Source organism: Ranitomeya imitator, chromosome 4 (genome assembly GCF_032444005.1).
Source record: "Ranitomeya imitator isolate aRanImi1 chromosome 4, aRanImi1.pri, whole genome shotgun sequence".
Taxonomy (NCBI): Eukaryota; Metazoa; Chordata; class Amphibia; order Anura; family Dendrobatidae; genus Ranitomeya; species Ranitomeya imitator.
The window spans coordinates 301,458,167-301,484,158 of record NC_091285.1 but is presented as its reverse complement, the minus strand read 5'-3'; the positions used below and the strand labels follow the sequence as shown (position 1 = coordinate 301,484,158).

Sequence of the window (25,992 nt, the reverse complement as noted above, 5' to 3'; positions counted from 1 at the left end):
GGGGGGTTTTAATGTTTAGGCACATCAGGGGCTCTCCAAACCAACATGGCGTCCCATCTTAATTCCAGTCAATTTTGCATTGAAAAGTCAAATGGTGATCCTTCCCTTCCGAGCTCTGCTATGCGCCCAAAAAGTGGTTTACCCCTACATATGGGGTATCGTCGCACTCAGGACAATTTGCACAACAACTTTTGTGGTCTAATTTCTTCTCTTACCCTTGGGAAAATAAAAAATTGGGGGCGAAAAGGTCATTTTTGTGAAAAAATATGATTTTTTATTTTTACGGCTCTGCATTATAAACTTCTGTGAAGCAATTGGTGGGTCAAAGTGGTCACCACACATCTAGATAAGTTCCTTAGGGTATCTACTTTCCAAAATGGTGTCACTTGTGGGGGGTTTCAATGTTTAGGCACATGAGGGGCTCTCCAAACGCAATATGGCGTCCCATCTCAATTCCTGTCAATTTTGCATTGAAAAGTCAAATGGCGCTCCTTTCCTTCCGAGCTCTGTCATGCGCCCAAACAGTGGTTTACCCCCACATATGGGGTATCAGCGTACTCAGGACAGATTGTACAACAACGTTTGGCATCCATTTTATCCTGTTACCCTTGGTAAAATAAAACAAATTGGAGCTGAAATAAATTTTGTGTGAAAAAAAGTTAAATATTCATTTTTATTTAAACATTCCAAAAATTCCTGTGAAACCCCTGAACTTCTTGAATGTGGTTTTGAGCACCTTGAGGGGTGCAGTTTTTAGAATGGTGTCACACTTGGGTATTTTCTATCATATAGACCCCTCAAAATGACTTCAAATGAGATGTGGTCCCTAAAAAAAAATGGTGTTGTAAAAATGAGAAATTGCTGGTCAACTTTTAACTCTTATAACTCCCTAACAAAAAAAAATTTTGGTTCCAAAATTGTGCTGATGTAAAGTATACATGTGGGAAATGTTACTTATTAAGTATTTTGCGTGACATATCTCTGTGATTTAAGGGCATAAAAATTTAAAGTTGGAAAATTGCGAAATTTTCTAAATTTTCGCCAAATTTCCGTTTTTTTCACAAATAAACGCAAGTTATATCGAATAAATGTTACCACTAACATAAAGTACAATATGTCACGAGAAAACAATGTCAGAATCGCCAAGATCCGTTGAAGCGTTCCAGAGTTATAACCTCATAAAGGGACAGTGGTCAGAATTGTAAAAATTGGCCCGGTCATTAACGTGCAAACCACCCTCGGGGCTTAAGGGGTTAAAAATGATTTTAATAATTGAAATAAAAGTGGCATGGTGTCCCCCCCTATTTTTGACAACCAGCCAAGCTAAAGCAGACAGCTGGTGGCTGGTATTCTCAGACTGGTAAGGGGCCATGGATATTGCCCCTCCACCCCAACCTAAAAATAGGATCCATCAACCACTCCAGAAAAGGTGCATCTATTAGATGTCCCAATTCTGGCACGTTGCCCAATTCTTCTGATTTGTGCCGGTGGCGAGTGGTGTTCATATTTGGGGTGTTGATGTCACCTTTTTATTTTCAGGTGACATCAAGCCCAACTGTTAGTCAGTGACTAGCAGTGATGTCATTGAGTTTACCGCAAGGCACCGATACTATGTTCCCAGCTCACTTGAGCTGGAACCTTGAATTGCGTTGACCTCAGTGTGATCACCACATTGATGATATGACTATGGGGTTAGTAAAGGACAGGCTTCTTATAGATGCCTTTCCATTATTAACTGCTGGGCTTGATGTTACCTGAAAATACAAAGGTGACATCAACACCATAATATAAAAATATGAACTCCTCTTGCCTCCGCCACAGGGAGAGTGAGAAGAGCCGGGCAAAGCATCAGAATTGGCTCACCTAAAAGGTGTGCCTTTTCTGTTCCTGCTGCATGCTGCTATTTTTATGCTGGAGGGGCAATATCCATGGCCCCTTACCAGCCTGAGAATACCAGCCCCCAGCTTTCTGCTTTAGCTTTGTTGATTGTCAAAAATGACAATTCCCTATCTTTTAAGTTATGTATTTAAATGATTCAAAAAAACGGCATGGGGACCCCCCTCTGTTCTTGAAAAGTAGCCAAGACGAAGCTGACAGCCTGGGCATTTTGCCAAGCTGGTTATCAAAAATAGAACTTATCCCACATCATTTTAAAAAATATATATATTTATTTATAGTGCAGCCACACCTGCTCTCACTATCAGCCACACCTATCAGCTCTCACTGTTATTAGTGTCAGAAGACGTAGGATGATGGGAGCAGTACTTTCTCATCAGCTGACGCCTCTGTGACCGGAGGTAAGCTTTTTGCCATCTGTCACAGCTGCTGGCTGTTAGAGGAACCGCAGCTCTCTGACCAGCGGTAATGATTTTACCGTCGTTGTTCAGAGCCGCCAGTGTTTCTCGCGCTGTCATTTAGTTGGCAGCATGGACAACACCCGATGTTCAGGGTTGCTGTACCCGAACAGTAACACGGACTTCCTGAATAAGTTCCTGTTCGGGGTCTGTGCCCGAACAGAAGGTGTTCGTTACGGGCCCTGAACTTTTCTGTTCGTGTTCGCCCATCCTACTCCATGATTTAAAATAAGCACTGGAGGTAGATTTTCAAAGTGGGCGTTACCAGTGTGAGACATGTAATAACTGATAGTCTTCTCACCTAAAATTTGGACCTGGGGCCACACCTTCTTACTCATCCGATGTATGAGCCCTTGTAGCATTCCAGATCCTGTGAAGGCATAAGTGTTTGCCCTCTAATTTTACGATATCCTCCATCCTGTAATAACGTCCTAGATCCTGGCCTCTTCCTATAATAATATCCCCCATTATGGCCCATTTCTATAATAATGTCCCCCATTCTGATCCCGTTCTAGGTATAATGTCCATCATCTCTGGCCTTTTCTAGGTATAATGTATTACATCCTGAGCCCCTTCCAGTAATAGTGTCCCCAATAATGATATAATGTTTCCTTTTCCTGGGCCTCTTACTGGTATAATGCCCACCATCCTGACCCCTTTCCAGGAATATAATCCCCGCATCTTGGTATAATGTCCCCTTCCTGGCCCCTTTCAGTAATACAGCATATGCCCTCAATCCTGGTATAATGTGCACTATCCTGAGCTTCTTCCAGTAATAATGTCCTTGTTTTGCTGCTCTTTTCCAACAAATATAAAAAAAATAAGGTTCTACTTATCTTTCCCTGCTAGCACAACGTGCGGCGTACTCTTCTATAGCTGTCGCAGAAGCTGGCTACTGACTTCAGCATGCAAATGACAGGCAGTCACTGCCATGCGCCACTATTGACCTGCACGCTGGCGTCAGCTGCGCTGGCCTTTGATTGGCCTGCAGTGTACACTGCAGTGAAGGGCAGGTCTATGCACCAGCAATACATTTCAGCTGACTGTGCATCCTTGGACTCACTGGCCTGTTTGCTGTTACACTCTGCTAGTGCGATTGTTACACCCCTATGCTCTCCTAATCTACAGGTCATATTTAAAATAAGCTCTGGAGGCAGATTCTCAGGGAGAGCCTTGTCTGTCCGATAAATCTTAACATCTCTTTTACATATAAGAAAAATGTGGAGTTCTCTGGAAGACATCAAAGTAGCACAATCAAAGTATATATACACCACTGACATAAGCTTGGCTAATTGAGCATGCCGAAACCCAAAATGCCCTACCCTTTGTAGGTTCATAATAATATTAGAAAATTGGCTGGTGCTGCCATTTCAGCGGTTTTTCTGGCATGAATCTAATATGTTGAAGGACCTTTAATTCTAGACTCAGACTTTTTAGAGCTTCCCACCAGTTTATTAGATAAAATATATGTTTGCGAATAGATAGTGAGGTGCAGGATCATAAGTGCTAATTAGTTAAATGTTCTTTAATTAACCTCACTGTGAGTCACCAGCCCTGATAAATAGATGTTCCCTTTTGAAGTTGCATAGATCAGGCCTAATGATGGGTTTACATGGCACGGTCGTTATTGACAAGCCGATCATATAATGGCCTGATTAGCCAAGCCGACCAGAATTCTATATAGACAGAATGATCATTAATACGATCATACCCCACACGTAGAATATCATGTCACCGGCAATGACGTTTAAACAATCTCAATAGTCATTGTGCCCGACTAACAGTGTTCTGCTTGTTTGACGTTTGTTTACCGGTCTGTTTAGATGGGTTGGTAGTTGGGAACGAGCATTCCTGCAAACAGTGTCCAATATTGGACCGTCTAAAAGGGTCTTTTATCTTCAGATGACACGGTCTACTGAAATAGTGGGCCCCGAAGTTCTGCTCATGGCTATATTGAGAAGTTCTTTACATCCAGAATCAAAATACAAATTCTTGGACACTGGCTTAACCTAAGGATTTATTGTACTTACATGTGGAATAAGCCATGTTATGTCCTGTAACATTAATATTATTCTTCTATTCCATATAAATGTGCACATTTGATGCTCATAGAAATAGATCATATAATACCTTAATTTAAACTGATTTATTTTTAGGTGTTATCATATTAAGGTTTCCCCATTTAGAGTAGTTTAAGTGTGTTATCGGTCTTAGGAAACCCTCCCCTAAGTGTCGTTCTTTTTCATCGCATTCCACAAACAATTCATTGATTTCGTTCTGCGCCATCCAAGATCCCTAGTGGCTGGTGCAGCTGGTTTGTCCCTGCAGATTACAGCTAATTGCTAGGGGTCAGTACATTATATGACCAGCTTATTTTCTTGGGATGCTGCTAACAAAAAGACATTTATTATTATTTATTTATATAGCACCATTAGATAAAGTTTATTTTTTCCTACATGTATTAATGTACGAATATATTTCTAATATATGGATAGCCTGCAATACTGTAAATGGGAGGTCTGCACTCTAAAATTTAGCAGCTCGTATTGTACAGTATATCGATGTTTATTGATTTCCATTGTGCAGGGATTATTATAAACCTTTATGCAGAATACAGCAGCCCCAGCTGTTTGACATATATTATTTTTGTTCTGATTTATTCTTTTTTAATCTTATCCCAGGGTATCTTTCCTTCAAATTATGTACATTTAAAGAATTCTTCTGTGAAAAACAAGGGGTAAGTAATTTTCTGTCTTTTCTAACATTTAATCTCTTGGAATTATTAAACTTTCTGGAAATCTTAGCATCTAGATATTGTGGTTAGTGCAGTGTTTTTGTCTTCCATCCATCCAAGTGGAACATGTCTCAGTCACCCCTGCCCCCGCGTTACTCCAACCTCTCTCCATACAACGTTCATGTTAAGTTTTGTTGTACAGCTGATTTATCTCCTGTAGCTCAGGAAAAATGCACTGTCCACTTTCTGATGCTTATGAAGGCAAGAAGAGACAAAATGTTCCAAAATATTTTTACTACTGAATTGTTTTGTCTTCACACCAGTAGGTATATAAATACGTTATCACAAAAGCTGAAGTTTAAAGGAGTATTCGCATCTCCAAGATCCTATCCCAGCATGAGATAGGTGTAACATTAATATTAGCAAATGCCTCCAATGAGAAATTTAGTAAACCGTATTTTTCTGAGTTTAAGATGCATCAAACCATAAGACGCACCTAGGTTTTATAGAAGGAATTTACAAAAAAAAATTGAACCAAAAAATGTGTTCAATTCTGTACGAATATCCCCTATCCTGGTATATATATCGCCCCAATCCAGGTAAACATGGGCCCCTTATCCCTATACTGGTATGCATGGCCCCGTCATCTCTATCCTGGTATGCATACCCTCCTGATCCCTATCCTGGTATGCATGGCCCCCTCATGTCCATCCTGGTATGCATGGTTCCCTCATCCCCAAACTGGTATGCATGGTCCCCTCATCCTCTTCCTGGTATGCATGGCCTTCTCGTCCCTATCTTGGTATGCATGGCCTCCTCATACCTATCCTGGTGTGCATGGCCGCCTCATACCTATACTATTATGCATGGCCCCCTCATCCTCATCCTGGTATGCATGGCCCCTTCATTACCATCCTGGTATGCATGGCCCCGTCATCCCCATCCTGGTGTGCATGGCCCCCTCATTCCCTATCCTGATATGCATGGCCCCCTCATCCCTATCCTAGTATGCATGACCTCCTCATCCCTATCTTGGTATTCATGGCCCCCTCATACCTCATCCCTATACTAGTATGCATGGCCCCCTCATCCCTGTTCTGGTATGCATAGCCTCCTCATCCCTATCCTGGTATGCATGGCCCTCTCATTCCCATCCTGGTATGCTTGGCCCCCTCATCCCTGTTTTGGTATGCATAGCCTTCTCATCCACATCCTGGTATGCATGGCCTTCTCATCCCCATCCTGTTATGCATGGCCTCCTCATCCCCATTCTGGTATGCATGGCCCCTTCATCCCTATCCTGGTATGCATGGCCCTCTTATCGCCATCCTGGTATGCATGGCCCCTTCATCCCTATCCTGGTATGCATGGCCTTTTCATCCCTATCCTGGTATGCATGGCCCCATCATCTCTATCCTGGTGTGCATGGCCCCCTCATCACTGTTCTGGTATGCATAGCCACCTCATCCCTATCCTGGTATGCATGGGCCCCCATCCCCATCCTGGTATGCATGGTTCCCTCATTCACATCCTGATATGCATGGTTCCCTCATTCTCATCCTGGTATGCATGGTTCCCTCATCCCCATCCTGGTATGCATGGCCTTTTCATCCCTATCCTGGTATGCATGGCCCCCTCATTCCCATCCTGGTATGCACTGCCCCCTCATTCCCTATCCTGGTATGCATGGCCCCATCATCTCTATCCTGGTGTGCATGGCCCCCTCATCACTGTTCTGGTATGCATAGCCACCTCATCCCTATCCTGGTATGCATGGGCCCCCATCCCCATCCTGGTATGCATGGTTCCCTCATTCACATCCTGATATGCATGGTTCCCTCATTCTCATCCTGGTATGCATGTTCCCTCATCCCCATCCTGGTATGCATGGCCTCCTCATCCCCATCCTGGTATGCATGGTTCCTTCATCCCCATCCTGGTATGCATGGCCTCCTCATCCCCATCCTGGTATGCATGGTTCCCTCATCCCCATCCTGGTATGCATGGCCTTCTCATCCCCATCCTGGTATGCACGACCTCCTCATTCCCATCCTGGTATGCATGGTTCCCTCATCCTCATCCTGGTATGCATAGCCTTCTCATCCCCATCCTGGTATGCATGGCCTTTTCATTCCCATCCTGGTATGCATGACCTCCTCATCCCCATTCTGGTATGCATGGCCCCCCTCATCGCCATCCTGGTATGCATGGCCCCTTCATCCTCATCCTGGTATGCATGGCCCTCTCATTCCCATCCTGTTATGTACGGCCCCCTCATTCCCTATCCTGGTTTGCACAGCCCCCTCCTTCCCTATCCTGTTATGCACGGCCCCCTCATTCCCTATCCTGGTATGCATGGCCCCCTTCATCCCTATCCTGGTATGCAGGCCCCCTCATCCCTATCTTGGTATGCAGGACCCCATCTCCATTCTGGTATGCATGGCACCCATCAGAAAAACGTTAAAAAAAAACCAAACATTATACTTGCCTTCCTACGCTGCCTCGCAGCTTCCTGTTCAGATGCCAGCCGCTGATTTAGGCTTGTAAGCAGCGCATGGCAGTGATGTCATGCGCTACCTACAAGCAGAGGACTATAGGCCTGTGGAACAGTGAATATTCACTGATCTTTAATAGCGGGCACAGTGTTAGCCGCAGCCGCCGGGCGTTCAAGTGTACCCGCTACTAAAGGGAATGAATATTCACTGAGGGCAGTGAATTTTCATTCTCTTTAATAGTGGACACACGCCTATGGGAGTGGAGAGCAGTGAATATTAATTTCCTTAAGTAGCGGGCACACTTGAAAACCCAGCAGCTGCATGAAACTGGCTGCTGTGGCTAACAGAGTGTTCGCTATTAAAGAGAAATGAATGGGCGTGGAGTGCAGTGAATATTAATTTTTCTTTAGTAGCGGGCACTGGAGTTAGCCGCAACAGTCGGCTCCTGCCTCCTTTGACCCGTTGCTCTGCCGCTGCCGCCGCCTCACCTTTCAATTCACAGCAGATACATCCGGACTATAAGACGCACCCCCCATTTTCTTCCACATTTATGGAGGGAAAAAGTGCGTCTTATAGTCCGAAAAATACGGTAGTTCTTCAGATTTGCTAAGTTGCTTACCTCATGCAGAACATTGCAGTAGCTCAGGTATTCATGGTTATGGGTACTCATATAGTGACAATTAGACAGCTTTTAGTGGTCATAACCATGGATACTTAAGCTACTGCAATGTCCTACATGAGGTAAGCGAAATAATGAATCTGAATGAATACTACATTTCTAATTGGAGGTATTTTCTAATATTCTTATTATTGCATCTACTTCACATTGGGATAGGATCTTTGAGAGGGTAATACCCCTTTAATGTCATAGCTTATACAAAAACAAAAGTACCACTAGTTATTTTGTCTCACTTGTTAATTACAATATAAAACAAGTAGTACAGCTTGCTCTGCTTTTTTCATAAACTTCACCATCTCTAGTCCCCATGTATAAATGGGGGTATTACCATCTCCGCCATAAGTGGAATGTGCCTGTTAACGGTAATCTGTAGTGATGAGCGAGTATTATTATTATTATTATCGCGCCATTTATTCCATGGCGCTTTACATGTGAGGAAGGGTATACATAATAAAAACAAGTACAATAATCTTAAACAATACAAGTCATGACTGGTACAGGAGGAGAGAGGACCCTGTCCACGAAGGCTCACAATCTACAAGGGATGGGTGAGGATACAGTAGGCGAGGATAGAGCTGGTTGTGCAGCGGTTTGGTCTATCAGTGGTTACTGCAGGTTGTAGGCTTGTCGGAAGAGGTAGGTCTTCAGGTTATTTTTGAAGGTGTCCACGGTAGGTGAGAGTCTGATATGTTGCGGTAGAGAGTTCCAGAGTAAGGGGGATGCGCGGGAGAAATCTTGTATGTGATTGTGGGAAGAGGAGATGAGAGGGGAATATGGAAGGAGATCTTGTGAGGATCGGAGGTTGCGTGCAGGAAAGTACCGGGAGATGAGGTCACAGATGTATGGAGGACACAGGTTGTGGATGGCTTTGTATGTCATGGTTAGGGATTGACAGAGGGGAGAGGCTGGGGAATAGCGGGGGGACAGGTGGATTAGTCGGGCAGCAGAGTTTAGAATGTCTCTGTAGCTTCATGATTTACGGCTGCTGGACAGCCTGAATATATGTTGGGGTTGCCTGGTTGCTAGGGAATCCCCACATGTATTCCAGCTGTCTAGCAGTCACAAATCATGCAGCTGCGTCAACAAAAACTAAATTTCCGAGCACTCACAAATACTCGGAGACCACCCAAGCATGCTCGGGAAAACCCGAGCAACAAGCATACTCGCTCATCACTAGTAAACTGTTAACAAAGCTTTTGTTTCTCAATCTGAGGGTAGCAGAGATCCTGATTCCTCTGTGGTTTCCCTGACTTGGTTTATTCCTGAATACATGACTGTCTTATCTTTGTCTGCTCTGTTAGTCCTCTCAATGATAGGCACTCCCTTCACCATTGATTGACCGCTGTCTTCCTAATTTCTGCAGAAAGCTGCCAATCAATGGTGGGGTGCATGGATAGCTATGGCTCTAACAGCTATTCAGTAGGTGGCGTAACTAGAGCCTGATGGGTACCGATGCAATATTTGGACCAGGGTGCCCCTCCCCCCGCCCTGATGTGCATGTATCTATGTGCCCTCCATCCTACTGGTAAGGATGTCCTTTATCAATGACCCCATTCTGGTATATGTCCCTTACCTTGGGCTTTATCCTGGTATATATTCCCCATCCTGGTATATGTTTCCAGTGCTGCCGCTGTTCTTTAATGTATATAAAAAATAAACCATTAAACTCACCAGGGGCATACATAGAGGTCATGGGGCCCCATAGCAGAAGTAAAATGCACTCCCCATAGTCCTCCATATAGTATAATTCACAGCCCATAGACATCCAAACATTATAATCCACAACTCATAGCACGACTGGCTCCAGGTTTTCGTGGGCCCCGGGCGAAAGAGTCTCAGTGAGCCCCTGTAACAGATACCACAATTTATGATGCACAGATACAGCAGAGAATTATAGGTATAGTACAATGCCAAAGATTTCACTTCATTTTTACATTAGATGAGTGATACCAATAGCTCAGAAATCGAACAGTATAGTCCTCTATACAGTGTTATTGGCACTACATAGTGCTCCATACAGAATAATGAGCCCCATATATTGCTCGCTCCATACAGTATTATGGACACCACATAGTGCTCCATACAGAATAATTAGCCTCATATATTGCTCCATACAGAATAATGGGCCCCATATAATGCTCCATACAGAATTATGAGCCAGATATATTGCTTCTTGCAGAATTATGAGCCCCATATATTTTTCCATATAGAATAATGGACCCCATATAATGTTCCACACAGAATAATGAGCCCCATATATAGCCCATGTAATGCTCCATACAGGAAATGATGGGCCCCATATGATGCTCCATACAGAATGGGCCCCATATAATACATCACACAGAATAGGCCCCTTATAATGCTCCATACAGTATATGATGGGCGTCATATAATGCTCCAATATATGATGGGCCCCATATATTGCTTCAGACAGAATGGGCCCCATATATTGCTTCAGACATAATGTTCCCCATAAGATGTTCCATATATATTGGGCTCCATATACTGCTTCATATGTAATTGGCCCCATAAGATGCTTCATATATAATTGGCCCCATAAGGTGCTTCATATATAATTGGCCCCATATACTGCTCCTTATATAATTGGCCCCATATACTGCTCCTTATATAATTGGCCCCAGCACTTACCCACATGCTGATGCCGGCCCTGACTCATAGTCATACATGTAGTATAATGCACAGCTGATAGTCATAAATGCAGTAGTATGGCCACGGGCACTGTGTACTCACTGATTTAAAACAAAATAAACCATTATACTCGCCTTCTCTCCATTGCCTCTCTGTTCGGCATCTTCTTCTGAAGCCGGTCGCTGACTTCAGCGTGCAGGTGATGGGAGCGCATGACGTCACTGCCACGCACCTCTGGTCACATACACATTGACATCAGCTGCTGGCCTCTGATTGGTCGGCATCGTGCATTGTGGCAAATGGACCAGATGAGTCAGTGCACTGCAATAAACTTCAATTGAATGTGCATCTGAGGACAGCTGAAATATTTCCTGGCGACAGCGGGCCTGCCTCACCCTCTGGGCCCAGTCGCAGTGATGAACGCGGTTGTTGTATCCCTGGCTGCAGCAGGTAAAACAGTAATTGTATCAAAACAGGCAAATACAGTAGACCAATAATTGACATAGTGTAAAAGAAGAAGGGTCTTTGCCCCCACTTTGCACTATTCCTATGAGGCAGCATAAACCTAGTTAAAGGTTCTCTATATATTTCGGATGATGGTATATCTGTGATAGGAAGCTGTATATATACAAGGGAAACACTTATGACATTATTTCATTTTTTGGGTCTTCACTTGCTAATTGAGAAGTTAGTTAAGGATGAACATGTTGTAAACAAAATGTAACAGAGAAACCTGCTGTAAACTCCTTTGGTGTCTTCAATGTTCCAGGGTATGTTTACAGCTGATGTGTAAGTTCTCCTATGCTACCTGAGGGCGGCATATCATAAAAGAGAAGTCGCTGAGCTCAGGAATATAACGGTTCCTAAAATGTGAATTATTATTTCAGTGTAAAAAGTTGATAAAATGCAGCCAGGATGGAAAGAAAAGAGTCTGTGAGCCCACTTTGTGATGTCCACCCTGAATGATTGACAACTTTCTTGTGCAAGTAAATATTTAGAGCCATCAATCACTTGTCAAATACAGGACTTGTAGGCCTTTTCTAGGAGTCTTGGCTTCATTTTACCTTGTGAAGACATTACTGAACGAAATGATAGCAAATAATATCTCTAAGCTCAGCTTCTCCTGCTTTATTCCATACCCCTGTTCGATAGGAAAGCAATGGAGACCCGACGAAGCAGCTTTATGTCTCAGCCATAATATACTGTGTTATTTTCTCAGGCAATTTGAATTGGTCGTTCCTACTGAGGATGCGGTTATTACAGAAATGACTTCTACGTTAAGAGATTGGGGCACAATGTGGAAACAGCTTTACGTGGTAAGACCCTTTTATTTGGGGGGGGGGATGGAGAGGATGAGGATAGTAGATTCTTAAAGAACTTAAGTTTAGAAAACATTTTCCCCCCAATAAATAGCGCCAGTATTATCCATAGACTGAACTGCAACTCAATCAAGTGAGTGAGATTGACTGAAGTAAGCCATTTGTGTGCTTTTCATGCAGAACAAGTTATGCACGAGCCTTTTTAGCTCCCTTTACCCTCTGTACATATTTGACATTCTTTAGAGCAGGGGTGCGGAATCTTTTTTTCGACTAAGGGCCATTTGGATATTTATACCATCCGTTGGGGGCCGTACAAATCGCACGCTAACTCTGCCCACAAATGACATTCTGGCACTGGTGTCAGGGCGTAATCTTTCATTTCACGCTCCTGAGCGTTCAGTGGTGAACCCTGCGCACATGCTCACAGAGCAAGAAGAAATGTAACCTGCCCAAGCACTGCAGTCCCCAGGAATCAACCCAGGGGCCGGATGATAGGCTATCAAAGGCCGTAAATGGCCTGAGGGCCTGAGCTTCCCCACCCCTGCTTTAGAGAAGGGAAGTTTCTAAAAGTATGCCCTTCTCCTTATGAGAATAGTTTCTAGAATAATCCATGCCATTTTCCTTGTAATATATCTCTGTGTGGACGATGGAAAATTCACAATAAATTCTGAACGTAAATTAACTGTACATTATGCAGCTTTCTGCATGTGGACCATAAAATAGACATAACGCCACTCATCATTGCCTTTACGCCTGTATTTTGTTTAGTTTCCCGTGTTTGGTTCCTTTTTTTTCATTACACCCAATGATAAATCAGGGCCAGTATCGTTTATAAGCCAGTGATAAGCAGTTATGTATTTGTGCTGAATATATTATAAAAATAATAAAATTAATATTTCTATTTAAATAAGCCGTCCAAGATTTATTTTTCATTCCTGTAACCATCACCTGATTTTTATCACACTCTACACTTCTGTTATCTATGATATACGGTACTTTCTGTTCCATGATGCATCAGTCCAAGATCACAAAAACAGTCACTGTGATTACCCTCCCCTTTATATACTCTTGATTTAGCTAATATATTGTGAGTGTGCCGTCAGGGAGGCTGAACTGTGATTTCCTACTTTATAATTGTATGACAGAAGCTGTACAGCCACCATCATTATCTGTGATTGGAACTTTGTTGGGTCGTTACTCTAGAGAACTTCAGTGGTACAGTCCATGAAGTTTCGTCATATTGGGAGTTTGAGATGGTGATCCCCTTTGGAACCCATGAGGCCACACAATTCTCAGGAGGTCAACGGTTTCTCAGATGATCTAACTGACAAGAATTATACCAAGAATTTTCAAATAGCGTGGATTAACTATTTAAAGTAATAGTAGCTGAATTATGATTCATCTTTAGTGGGACATGTGACTGGATGAACGAAAAAGAAATCATTGATATATTAACAAATAATTTAATGTGCTACATAGAAAATTTATTCTACATTTAATATTAAATTTTAACCTGACTGAGTTTCAAATCACTTGCCTAAAGTAAAGATTAGTGACAAAATTCTGATTGCCATTGCTATCACTAAGGGGAGATTATAAATTTGTTGGTAAAGGAAGGGTGATGTATTCGGCACATCAACCGATAGTTAAGATCAAAAACTTTATTTGAATGTCAAGCCATATTAAAAAACCACCTGTTTTTTTAATAATTTTTAATATGGCTTGACATTCTAATAAAGTTTTTGATACACACACACACACACACACACACACACACACACACACACACACACACACACACACTCATCTACTGGACCCCAGTGTTCGTCTCTCAGTATTGAAGTGCATGTTCCTGGCTGGATTCCCCTTCCGCATGGGGGTATTATGTACCATCCACTTTGAAAGAAGATGCAAGCAATGCTAGGAAATGGACAAGTGGGTACATGAAATAAATGTGTGGTAGATCATAGAGATGAGCGAATGTTCTCGGTTAAGTTGTTATCCGAGCAAGCTCGTGTGCTATAAGAGTGTCTTCGGCATGCTTGCAAAATTTGTTTGAGTCTAACAAACAGGCAAACCCTGCATGTGTTGTGGCTGTCTAACAGCCGTGAGACATATTTTTTTAGCACGCCAAAGACACTCGGTTAGAACATGAGCATATTCAGATAACACCGTATCCGAGCATGTTTGTTCATCACTAGTAAGACAGCTCATGCAAGTCAATCTAAAAATTTTGAATATCATACTTTTAAGCTACCCATACCGGGAGACATTTTGTTCAATCATTTTAATGCTGTATTTCCACATGGCGTTGGTTTTACTCAGCCTCTCTCCCCCCACCCACCGACTCCCCCAACTTTTGTGTTATACGTCCACTGATCAGCTATTTTCTAACAGTCTTTTAGTAACTTGTTTAGACTGTGAGACTGTATTTACTATGTGGACAGTAGAATCAATAATAGATCATTGGGTGAACATAGACTGCCATTGTTCTTTTCAACACATGTCCTAGGTACAGTCTGCTTTATCATATCACCTGATGAGTGAGCGTTTGGCTTGTTCGTTGGTCGATTGCCAGCAAGCTTAAGGCCAACACACACATTAGACTGCTGAACTCACAGATATTGATGAGTTCAGTTAGCGTTCTAATGTGTTTGGCGGTGCCGGCTAACTGATCATTGCCGGAGATATCAATGACATAACTCATGGCTGATTTCGAACTGCCAGTCACATTTTTCTACCAGTGATAATATGCCTGCCAATGCCAATTAGCAGGTTTCTCATAGAGAGCATGAGAGCACTTGGCTAAACGAGTGCTCCTGTGTATGAGAGAGTCAGCTGAGATGATCATCCAAAGCATCGTTTGGCCTACATCCATCTAATGTGTATGACCACCTTTACTCTCCTCGATTATTGGGAATGCCTCCTTCACAATAATCGTGCAGTGTGAATCCAGCTTTAGACTTTCATATAAGAAAAGCAGAGCTCTGGCACAATAAAGATGTGTTACTGGAGTTGTGACCCTATTCCTGAAACGGTTTCTAAAAGCGTAAATCCCTAATGTAGCATTCGGAAGAAGAGCAACAATAATGATTTAAATCCTGGCAGTTAGCTTAATAAGTTTTGTCTGATTTGCAGTGAAAATTTCTGAGCATATGAGCATATACGTACTGTAAAGCAGGGCCTCTCTATTCTTTTCTAATCAGACAAACCAAATTAACTGCTAGGTCTCCCAAGTCAGATCCAGGTGATGCCATGTATCACGATGTATGATACATTGCCATGCCACATTTTAATATATTGCTTAAAGGGTGGGGGTAGACCATTTCTGGACAACTTCTGCTTAATCAATTGAGGATCCCATTTAGCAATGTTGGCTCCCTGTCAATTAAATCAGCTACAGGGAGAAAGTGAAGTTATGTTCTTCTTGTAGCCGCTTGCTTTCAGTCATTGGGGTGGTGCAAGAGGCTGTAGCACTTCCAATACTCTAGCTTCACAGTATTTAACATTTACCTGCAGATTAACTCAGTATCTGCAGATATATAGTATTTCTGTACATCAGAGGTTCCTCTTAAGGTCATGGTAGTGCAATTTTTAAAAGGGACATGGTTTATTTGGGGTTGTCTGGGTTTTCGGGTTCAGATGTCTAAAACAAGTCTCTCAACTCTGCTACTTAGATGTGTCTCCCAACTTGGAGCCCATTTTGAGTATTGAGAAGCCTGGCTATAAAGTGCTGAAGTTCTCTTATTTTGGAAATAAGTTCTAGTCCTAGATCAACCTTACTGATACCACATTCTGGCAAGCATCCATAACATGTGTTGAGCTGAATAAATAAAACGTCTCTTCTTTTTTTTATTTTTTATTTGCACTACAGAAAAACGAAGGTGATCTCTTTCATCGTCTGGGTCACATAATGAATGAAATCCTTGATCTTCGCAGACAAGTGCTAGTGGGACATCTGACTCATGATCGCATGAAGGATGTGAAGCGGCACATAACGGCTCGTCTGGACTGGGGAAATGAGTGGGTAACAGATAATTATGGTAGCTCGCTGCCATTCATATGCACAGAATGCTTTCACAGTTGTCTTTTGCTACAAGGGTGAGACTTTAGAATGAAATGCTAGCTAGTTTCACAATACTTAATAGGGGTAAGACTGTTTGCGTCCATATTAACTGAGATGGTGCCTACACGTTTCTGAAGCCTCCGATGTAATTTGATAAGTGTTCTACATACTCTCCATTTCTCATTCTCTTTATATGAGACTATTGTTGTTGTTTGAGGGATCATAATGTATGATCTACTATTAGATTTACAAAAAGATCATAAGTTATTGTGGTAGTCTGATGAGTGACACAGTGTCACCTTGAAAGCCTAGAAAATATATTCAGAATTCTTACTAAGTTATGTGCTTTTGTAACTGTCATCTTTATTTTCTGCTTTTGATGGCTCCATTTTCCTGACAAGCATTGTCATTTTTTTTTTCCATTTTTATAAGAACATTGTAAATTTAGAAATGGAAGTCCTTCAGCCCTAAATTCACTGGTGAATTTACAATAGGTTCCTACCAGATGAACCGTATTGCATTGCAGCAGAAAAGGGAATTTCCCATCTGGTAAATTAATGCCCCATTAGTCCAATTATTTCTGCTGCGGTAATACAAACTAAGTGTATACAGAGACGCATCTGATTTTCTGCTTAGCACCCACAATCGAAACTGGTATTTCTACATGTCGTTAGCGAAACCTAACTTTTACCTTGAAAGATAGATATACAGTTATATGAAAAAGTTTGGGCACCCCTATTAATCTTAAAGCGACTCTATCACCCCCTCCAGCCGTTAGAAACTAAAAGAGCCACCTTGTGCAGCAGTAATGCTGCATTCTGACAAGGTGGCTCTTTTAGTTTTGGTGCAGTCAAAGCAGAAATAAAGCGTTTTATAATTTCGCAAAAATACCTGTCTTTAGTCCCGGAGGCAGGTCTTAACCCCCCTGCTGCACACGCCACACTGCCGACACTCAAGGCTTCTACGGCGCCTGGTGCCGCCCCCTCCGCGCTGTTTTCAAATCAAATCCGGCACCTGCGCTGTTTTGTTCTGCCTGGGCGCAGTGAGCGCTGCCCGTCTGACCTCAGATGCAGTCTCGCAGACTGCGCCTGTGCGGCCGCCCTGCTTGTGAATCCCAGCCCCGCATTGTGCATAATGCATAACACACTGCGGGGCTGGGATTCACAAGGTGGATGGCCGCACAGGCGCAGTCTCACCGCATCCAATACATTGTACGGGTAATATTCATCTTGTGGAGACTCGCGTCTCCGAAAGATAAATTGACATGCCGCGGTCTGCAAAGACGCACCGCATGTCTGTCTCTGCAGGTGATCCACAGGCATCTGTGCACGCATATTGGGCATGGGCTTTTTTTGAAATCCCATCCACTATGCTATAACATCTGGACGCTGTGGGTTGGACGCTGCGGAAGTATTCAGCATCCAACTTGCAGCATTTACTGACCGTGGGAACGTACCCTTAGAAGTTTTCATGAAGTTAGATGCTCGTGCCTGGGGCGAGACTGTAGGCAGGGTCTTATCTTCCTGCTCTAAACCAGAGAAACCAAGGAAACACCTGCCCACAGGTTGCCTCGAAGCCCAACGTGTTCTTTATCGTGAAGACAGACTGTTTGTGATTCGGCCATTATTTTAATCAGTATAACAGCAGCAACATGACAGTATCTGTAGTTTACTTAGAAAAATCCTGCTGACAGGTTCTCTTTAAGGATAAACCTTAATTCTCTGTAGTGATGGAGCCTGTCTGTTTTCCTTGCAGTTTGTGGTTAGGGCAGCATGAAACCACTGACTTGTTCCCTTTATCAGTGCCTGCTTGAATAGCTTAAAAGTGATTGTGAAGCAAGGTCTGAAATGTAATGTTAGTGCAATATCTGTTAGCTCTGTACATTTTGTCACAAATTCTCAATATATCGTGATAATAGTCTCCAGCTCTTGTTTATTATTACAGAGCAATATGCACAGATGGAAATGCCGCTATTATCTTTTCCCCAGACTGTATAGTTTTTGTCTCCAAGGCTCATACTGTGTTGTTGCTTCATTTAATACGGCTTCCCCGGGATACGATATGGATTATTAATGTGCAGTTGCAAAACTGAATGCCAGTCTAAAGCATATTCTATTACATATGATAGAAAACACAATTTGCCTGTAATGTTACTGAGTTTTCCTTACTAATTACTGCTTCTTTTACCTGTTTAGTTTTATTTATATAATTGGCAGCAATTTCCACCGTTGTCTTTCATGGCAAATATTTATACTTTCCACATAGGACTGCAGACACAGAAATTATAAAGTCCATAATTATATTTATTCTTTGTGGTTGTAGATATTCATATTAAAGGAAACATTTCAGCAAAATTTACCTTAGCGCTGAATGTATCTTAACGCTGATTCCTATCATGCCCAACGTTTATTTCAAGTTCCCAATATATTTAATACAGTTTTGGCCAAAAGTGTTGGCACCCTTGAAGTTGTTCCAGAAATTGATGTATTTCTCCCAGAAAATTATTGCAGTTACACATGTTTTGTTATACAAGTGTTTATTTCCTTTGTGTGTCTTGGGACAACACTAAAAAACTGAAAAAAAATGTCAAATTGGACATAATTTCACACAAAACCTCAAAAATGGGTTGTACAAAATTGTTGGCACGTTTTCCAAAATTGTAGGTAAACAACTTTGTTTCAAGCAAGTGATGCTCATTCAAACTCACCTGTGGCAAGGAACAGGTGTGGGCAATATGAAAATCACACTGAAGCCAGATAAAAAGGGGAGAAGTGTACTCAATCTTTGCATTACGTGTCTGTGTGTGCTACACTACTGGAGAATAAAAAGAGAGGTAGGGAACTGATTGAGGACTTCAAAATCAAAATTGTTGAAAAATATAAACAATCTCAAGGTTACAAGTCCATCTCCAGAGGTCTTGCTGTTCCATTGTCCACTGTGCTCAAAATTATCAAAAAGTTTACAAGCCATGGCAATATAGCTAATCTCCTTGGATGTTAACAGCAGAAAAAAATTAATGAAGGGTTGCAACACAGGATTGCCCGAATGGTGGATAAGCAGCCCCAATCAAGTTCCAAAGAGATGAAAAGCTTTCTTGCAGGTTCAGGGTGCATCAGTGTAATCGTGAGCTATTTGTCAACATTTGAATGAAATGAAACTCTGTGGCAGGAGACCCAGGAGGACCCCACTGCTGACACAGAGACATAAAAACCTAGACTGCAATTTGCCAAAATGTATTTGAGTAAGCCAAAATACTTCTGGAAAGGCTTATTGTGGACAGATGAGACCAAGATAGAGCTTTTTTTTTTCGAAGCACGTTATTCTACTGTTTACCGAAAACTAAAAGAGGCCTACAAAGAAAAGAACACCATACATGTAGTCAAATATGGCAGATATTCAAAGATGTTTGGGGTTGGTTTGCTGCCTCTGCCACTGAGTGCCTTGTCTGTATGAAAGGAATCATGAAATCTGAAGATTACTAAAGTATTTTGGGTCACAATGTAGTGCTCAGTGTCAGGCTGCCGTCACACTATCAGTATTTGGTCAGTATTTTACCTCAGTATCTGTAAGCCAAAACCAGGAGAGGAACAATTAGAGGAAAAGTATAATAGAAACACGTCACCACTTCTGCATTTATCACCCACTCCTGGCTTTGGCTTACTGAGGTAAAATACTAACCAAATACTGACTGTGTGACGGCAGCCTTAGGCCAGTCTCACACGTCCAGATAATTCTGGTACCGGAAAAATCGGTACCGGAATTATCCGTGTCCATGTGCTTACGTTGAACATCAGTGTGGCACACGTGCGGCAGCCGTGTGCCGACTGAGGACCACACGGACCGTGCAGGAGACAGCGCTAGAGTTAAGCGCTGTCCCCTGCGTGCGGGGCTGAAGCCGGTATTCATCCCTTCTTCCCAGCAGCGTTAGCTGGAAAGAAGGAATGAATAATGAGCGGTCAAGTGGTGCCGCTTATTACATTAATGAATGTGGCTCCACCCCTATGGGAGGTGGAGCCGCATATTCATAACTGTAATGTGCGGCACGACGTGACCGCTCATACAGGACAAGCAGCGACGCTGAGAGGATGTAAGCACCGAGGGAGCTGGGTAAGTATTTTAATGCCAGCGGGGGGGCGCACAGGGGGTGGGAAGGGGCAGATTACTGGCAACTTTATTTTAAAAACAAAAATAAATAAAAAAAAAAAAGATTATTCATTCCTTCTTTCCAGCAAACGCTGCTGGGAAGAAGGGATGAATAGGGCTTCAGCACCACACGCGGGGGGGACAGCGCTTACAGTAGCGCTGTCTCCTGCACTGCACACGGACAACATCCGTGTGCGTTGCGTGTTTTACACGGACCCATTGACTTTAATGGGTCCGTGTGATCCGTGCGCTCCCACGAACACTGACATGTCTCCGTGTTTTCCAAAAAGACACACGGTCCGTGAAAACACGCTGACATGTGCAGAGACACATTGATTTTAACGTGTCTACGTGAGTCAGTGTCTCCGGTACATGAGGAAACTGTCACCTCACGTACCGGAGCCACTGACGTGTGAAACCGGCCTTAGAAAGAGTTTTGAACTAGCCACCAATGAGTCTGGATCTAAATCCCATTGAACACCCGTGGAGAGATTTTAACATTGCTGTTAGGAGAAGGTAACCGTCAATATGAGAAATCTGGAGCAGTTTGCAAAAGAAGAGTGGTCGAAAATTCTAGTTGAGAGATGTAAGATGCTTGTTGATAGGTATAGGAAGCAATTGATTACAGTTATTTATTCCAAAGGGTGTGCAACTAAATATTAAGTTAAGGGTGCCAACAATTTTTTCAAGCCCATTTTTTGGGGTTTTGTGTGAAATAATGTAAAGTTTTATAGGGATGTTTCGTGGAAGTTCGGATTTATCAGGTTCAGCCAAGCCAAACCAAACCAAAGTTCGGTTTGGGTACCAGAACTTGACCCCTTATAAGTCATAGAGGACCCAAACTTTTGTGCTGTAAAATGAGCGTAATAAGGTCTTGGGGACTGCAAAACGAAGCAAAGTGGAGGTAAAAGCAGGACAATTGCCCTACAAACAAATGTGGATAGGAAAATTATTTAAATTAACATAGAATAAAAAATATAAAACATAATAATCTTGAACCAGGAGAGGGAGGTCAAAGTACTGGCCTGGAGCATTGCCTTGCATGTGTAGTTTACTATAAAAGGGGAGAAGCCAGTGCTGCTTGTGGTCAGAACGCAATACAATAGTGCAAATGCACATATTAATTTCTAACTGTATATCAAAATTAGACATTTAGCAAACAATTGATCAATTCTTTGAGCCATCCCGCCACGCCAATTCATTCTCATAATGGGGCAGTTCTACTCTACGATTTTTATATTTGCTGTTCCAATAAAGCCTCCTAAATGTGTTGGAAGCAAGACCACATTAATACCACTTTACATTTTTTTATATTTGCTGTGTCATTACGGCCTCCTAAATGTATTAAAAGCAGGACCATATTGAATGCAAACTGTACCTGTAGCATTTCAGAATCACCCCCATGTCGCCAGAAAGGGTACGTGCAGATAAAGGTCGACCAGGTCCAAACGTAGACATTTCAGATCTGACCTCCACACTGCCTGACCAGCACCACGGATAAAGAGTGAGACAGGCCCAGGCACAGGTGCTCAAATCAAACCGAGCCTGGGGCAGGGCAGGGCTGCTGTATGTGTGTACAGCAGCCTAGATCAATCACAGTGAAAACAGAAAGAATGGCAACAGTGGGGGTCAGCTACAAAGCAATATCAAAATAAAAGAGGAGAAGCCAGCGCTGCTTGTGGTCAGAACGCAATACAAAAGTGCACATGTACATATTAACTTCTAACTGTATATCAAATTGAGACATTTATCAAACAATTGATCAATTCTTTGAGCCACCCCGCCACGTCAAGGCATTCTCATAATGGGGCAATCCTACTCTACGATTTTTATATTTGCTGTGCCATTACGGCCTCCTAAATGTATTGGAAGCAACACCACATTAATCCCACTTTACGTCTTTTACTATACTTGTTAAAAAAAAATTATTTGGGGTCCCCCCTATTTTTAATAGTCAGCTAAGGAAAAGCAGGTCACTCTTTCTCAAGGCTGCATTGGTCACTCGTGATCATGTCTGATGGGCGACGATGTTACTGACGTCATCATCTGTGAGACATGACCGCGAGTAACCTTGCCAGAGAAACCAAGGAAAGATCTGCCCACAGGCCCGCCCCAAGCACAAACAGTCTATCTCTCTCTCTCTCTGTCTCTATGATGATGAATATTTTAGTGCTTTGGGGTGTTTTGTGGGCAGGTCTTTCCTTGGTTTCTCTGGCTTAGAGCAGGAAGATAAGACTCTGCCCACAGGTATCCTCGAAGCACAAGCAGTCTGGCTCTATGATACGTTCAAGACCTTCAGTACAGATGCAGCAAAGCAACCCCCCAGCATTATGTTTCCTTCACCGTGTTTAACTGCTGGTCGAGTGTTCTTTGCCTTATAAGCTTCATTGCACCATCTGTAAACAAACTGTTGATTTAAATTGCCATAAAGCTCTATTTTTGCTTCAGCTGCTGCAGAATATTTTCCCTAAAGATTTGTGGTTTGTCAAGGTACTCTTTGGCAAATATCAATCCTTCCTTTTTATGTCTTTTCTTCAGCAATGGTTTCTTCCTTGGCCTTTGCCAAAGTGTTTTTTTTCCCCCATCATTCGCACAAACCTTCTAAGACATCTCTTGCCAATTTCTTCTTTCCCCTAAACCCAAGGTGGTTCTTGACGGTTACATGCTTTAACTTCTTAACAGCATTGTGCACTGTTGACACTGGGATGCAAAGGTCTTTAGAGATGGCCTCATACACTTTGGAAGTCTTGTGTTTGCTAGTAATAGCAGTTCTGATGTCCTCAGACAGCTCCTTTGTCTTCACCATTTTGACAAAGGAACAGGGCCTACCATGTGGCTTTTTAGAACACTGAAGTCATCGTTCATTGGCTAATTCGACACATGGGCACTGACAATCACAGGTGATTCTCATGTGTAATTTTCCTCAGGCGAGTCAAAATGTGCTTCCATACTAATTTAATGTAAAGGGTGCCAATACCAGTGTCACAGCAAGCTTTTAGGTTTTTCTATTTTTCCCTCCTCTTGTTTTTGTTTTGCAGGAAACCTGTCCCCCCCCCCCCCCCATTTGAAACTAAAAGAGCCACCTTGTGCAGCAGTAATGCTGCCTTCTGACAAGGTGGCTCTTTTAGTTATTGGTGCTGTAAATGCAGAAATAAACCGTTTTGTAATTTGTCCGAAATTCAAATACCTGTCTTCAGTCCTGGAGGCAGGTCTTTCCCCCCCTGCTGCAGACGCCTCACAGCCGTCACTCAAGTCTTCTTGGCGTCGGGCGCCGCCTCCTCAGCGCTGTTTGTTTTGAAATCTGCCGGCGCCAGGGACACTGCGGGACTGGAATTCACAAGCAGGGCGGCCGCACAGGCGCAGTCAGCGAGACTGCATATGAGGACAGACGGGCAGCACTCACTGCTCCTGCCCCAGGCATGACAGAAGAGCGCAGGCGCCGGCAGAATTCAAAACAAACAGCGCTGAGGAGGCGGCGCCCGGCGCCAAGAAGACTTGAGTGACGGCTGTGTGGCGTCTGCAGCAGAGGGGAAAGGCCTGCCTCCAGGACTGAAGACAGGTATTTAGGACAAATTACAAAATGGATTATTTCTGCAGTTACAGCAACAATAACTAAAATTTGTCAGAATGCAGCATTACTGCTGCACAAGGTGGCTCTTTTAGTTTAAAATGCCGGGGGGGGGGGGGAGGAAAGGGTTGAGAGGTTCCCTTTAAATTATTTTTGCGCCAAGAAATGTAGGTTTTTAATTACACTGATGCACAAAAAAACGGAATTAAAAGTGCTAAAAAAAATATATATATAGAATGCCAAAGAATGGGACCTATCAAATACCCATTTTTTTCTACGTGTGACCCATTTACCGGCCATGTTTGTGACTCCTGTTTTAGTATATATTTTCTACTAGTGTATACGAATAGTCAAAGATGAACTTTACCTGTAGTTTTTTTTTTTTATTTAAACTGAGTACCTCCTCCACTTGCTGCTATTAAACTCATTGAAACAGGTTTGTTTTTTTTCTCTGCTCCTCCATTCTAAAGGTATGCCTCACCTCTCAACCCCCTCCCTGGTAATAATGATGCAAATTTTTCATTTTGACCAACTGGGCATATACCGCAGAACTTTTCTGTGGGTGTTTGCTTGTTCTTCTTTATTGCACTTGCCAATCAAAACATGGCTTCATCATAGAGGGGAAAAAAGCAAATGGCCACAGGTGACACCTGCAGACAAGATTTGAGAACTACACAATTGCCGCGTCTCTTCTCACTATTGGAGCGCAGAAAATCAGCAGTCCTGGTGAGTTGGAAGGCAGAAGATATGCAACGCAGTGCATCTCTTGTAATACAGTAAGGTCAGGCGCTCTAGCTCTCCAGCACTGAGTAAGATAAATCTCATCTCAGAAGAACATGGTGCTGTTATTTTCTTTGTGCTTTTGCTTTTTCCCCCCCTATATAATACTGCCGTGATTGGACAGCGTCATAGAATAGTAAAAGCTAACACAAATGGAGAAGTTCTGTGGTATATGCCTAGTTTGTTAAAGGCAAAAATTTACATCTTTATTTTTGGGTACTTAACTTTAAAACAGGGAAGCGATAAAAAAAAAATGAAAACTATTCCAGAGACACTAACACAACAGCAATTGTAGTACGTAGCTTGTTTAACTTAACTCCAGTGGAAGTCTACTATAAAACATATAACGTATACTGAAACTCTAAAATTGTACTCAACATATTGTTTTGTGGAGATCAAACGATTTATGTTAGAATGTCATTTTTCAGTAGTTTTCCATATTTTGTAGGCAGCTGGGTCTTGACTTGGTTCCAAGGAAAGAGTTTGCAATGGTAGATCCAGAAGACGTCAGCGTTACAGAATTATACAGACTAGTAAGTATGATCCCATCATGGAATAAACCTTTATTATATCCATCCATGTGTGCTGGATCCCCTACTACCTTGAGAATAGGATGTATGACAATGGTAGAATTTTGGAATATATGACGTGACCAATAAAATTAATGTGCAGTTTGTAAACCTAAACATGTAAAAATGACCTGTATTTAGGACCTATATGGTAGTAATTTTAGAAATATTGGCCAAAAATGAAAACCATTGCTTTTTACCATGAAAGAAATATCATAGTAACAATATTTTCATGCTTAATATAAAAAAGCATAATGTTGCATGCCATTGTGATTTGTGTGGAAATGGCCTAAAATGTAGTAATTGTTATGCAGAATTATTTAAAATCTTTCACAGCATATACAGTAAGTCTGATTGTTGTGGGCCACTGTTGACTATGGAGAGCAGGAATCCCTCATGTCTGTGTGTACGCTGTATGGCACAGATTGTAGCAGCTAGCCTTCATCCAGTGTTTCAGATACAGCTGAAAGTTAGCGCTATGGACTATAGAGTGGAAATTTGTGAAAAATGCAGTATGCAAATCATATGATGGCTAAATAGTGTTATTCGTGTAAACATGAGAGCTTATTAAAAAAAAAGTCAGTTTAAGACATGTATACTTTTAAAACGTATTTTGTGCATGATGTGCTTACTGAA

General features: G+C 42.4%; 1 protein-coding gene across 7 annotated transcripts in view; it reads left to right on the top strand.

The window, feature by feature from the left end:
- Positions 1-25,992, top strand: part of DOCK4 (dedicator of cytokinesis 4) — a 488,246-nt gene that overhangs the window by 175,819 nt on the left and 286,435 nt on the right. For all 7 annotated transcript variants that reach the window (XM_069764796.1, XM_069764797.1, XM_069764795.1 and 4 more), the window contains exons 4-7: positions 5,036-5,091; positions 12,131-12,227; positions 16,105-16,253; positions 25,236-25,320. In XM_069764796.1, the coding sequence (XP_069620897.1) occupies positions 5,036-5,091; positions 12,131-12,227; positions 16,105-16,253; positions 25,236-25,320 (387 nt within the window). The remainder of the gene's footprint in view (positions 1-5,035; positions 5,092-12,130; positions 12,228-16,104; positions 16,254-25,235; positions 25,321-25,992) is intronic.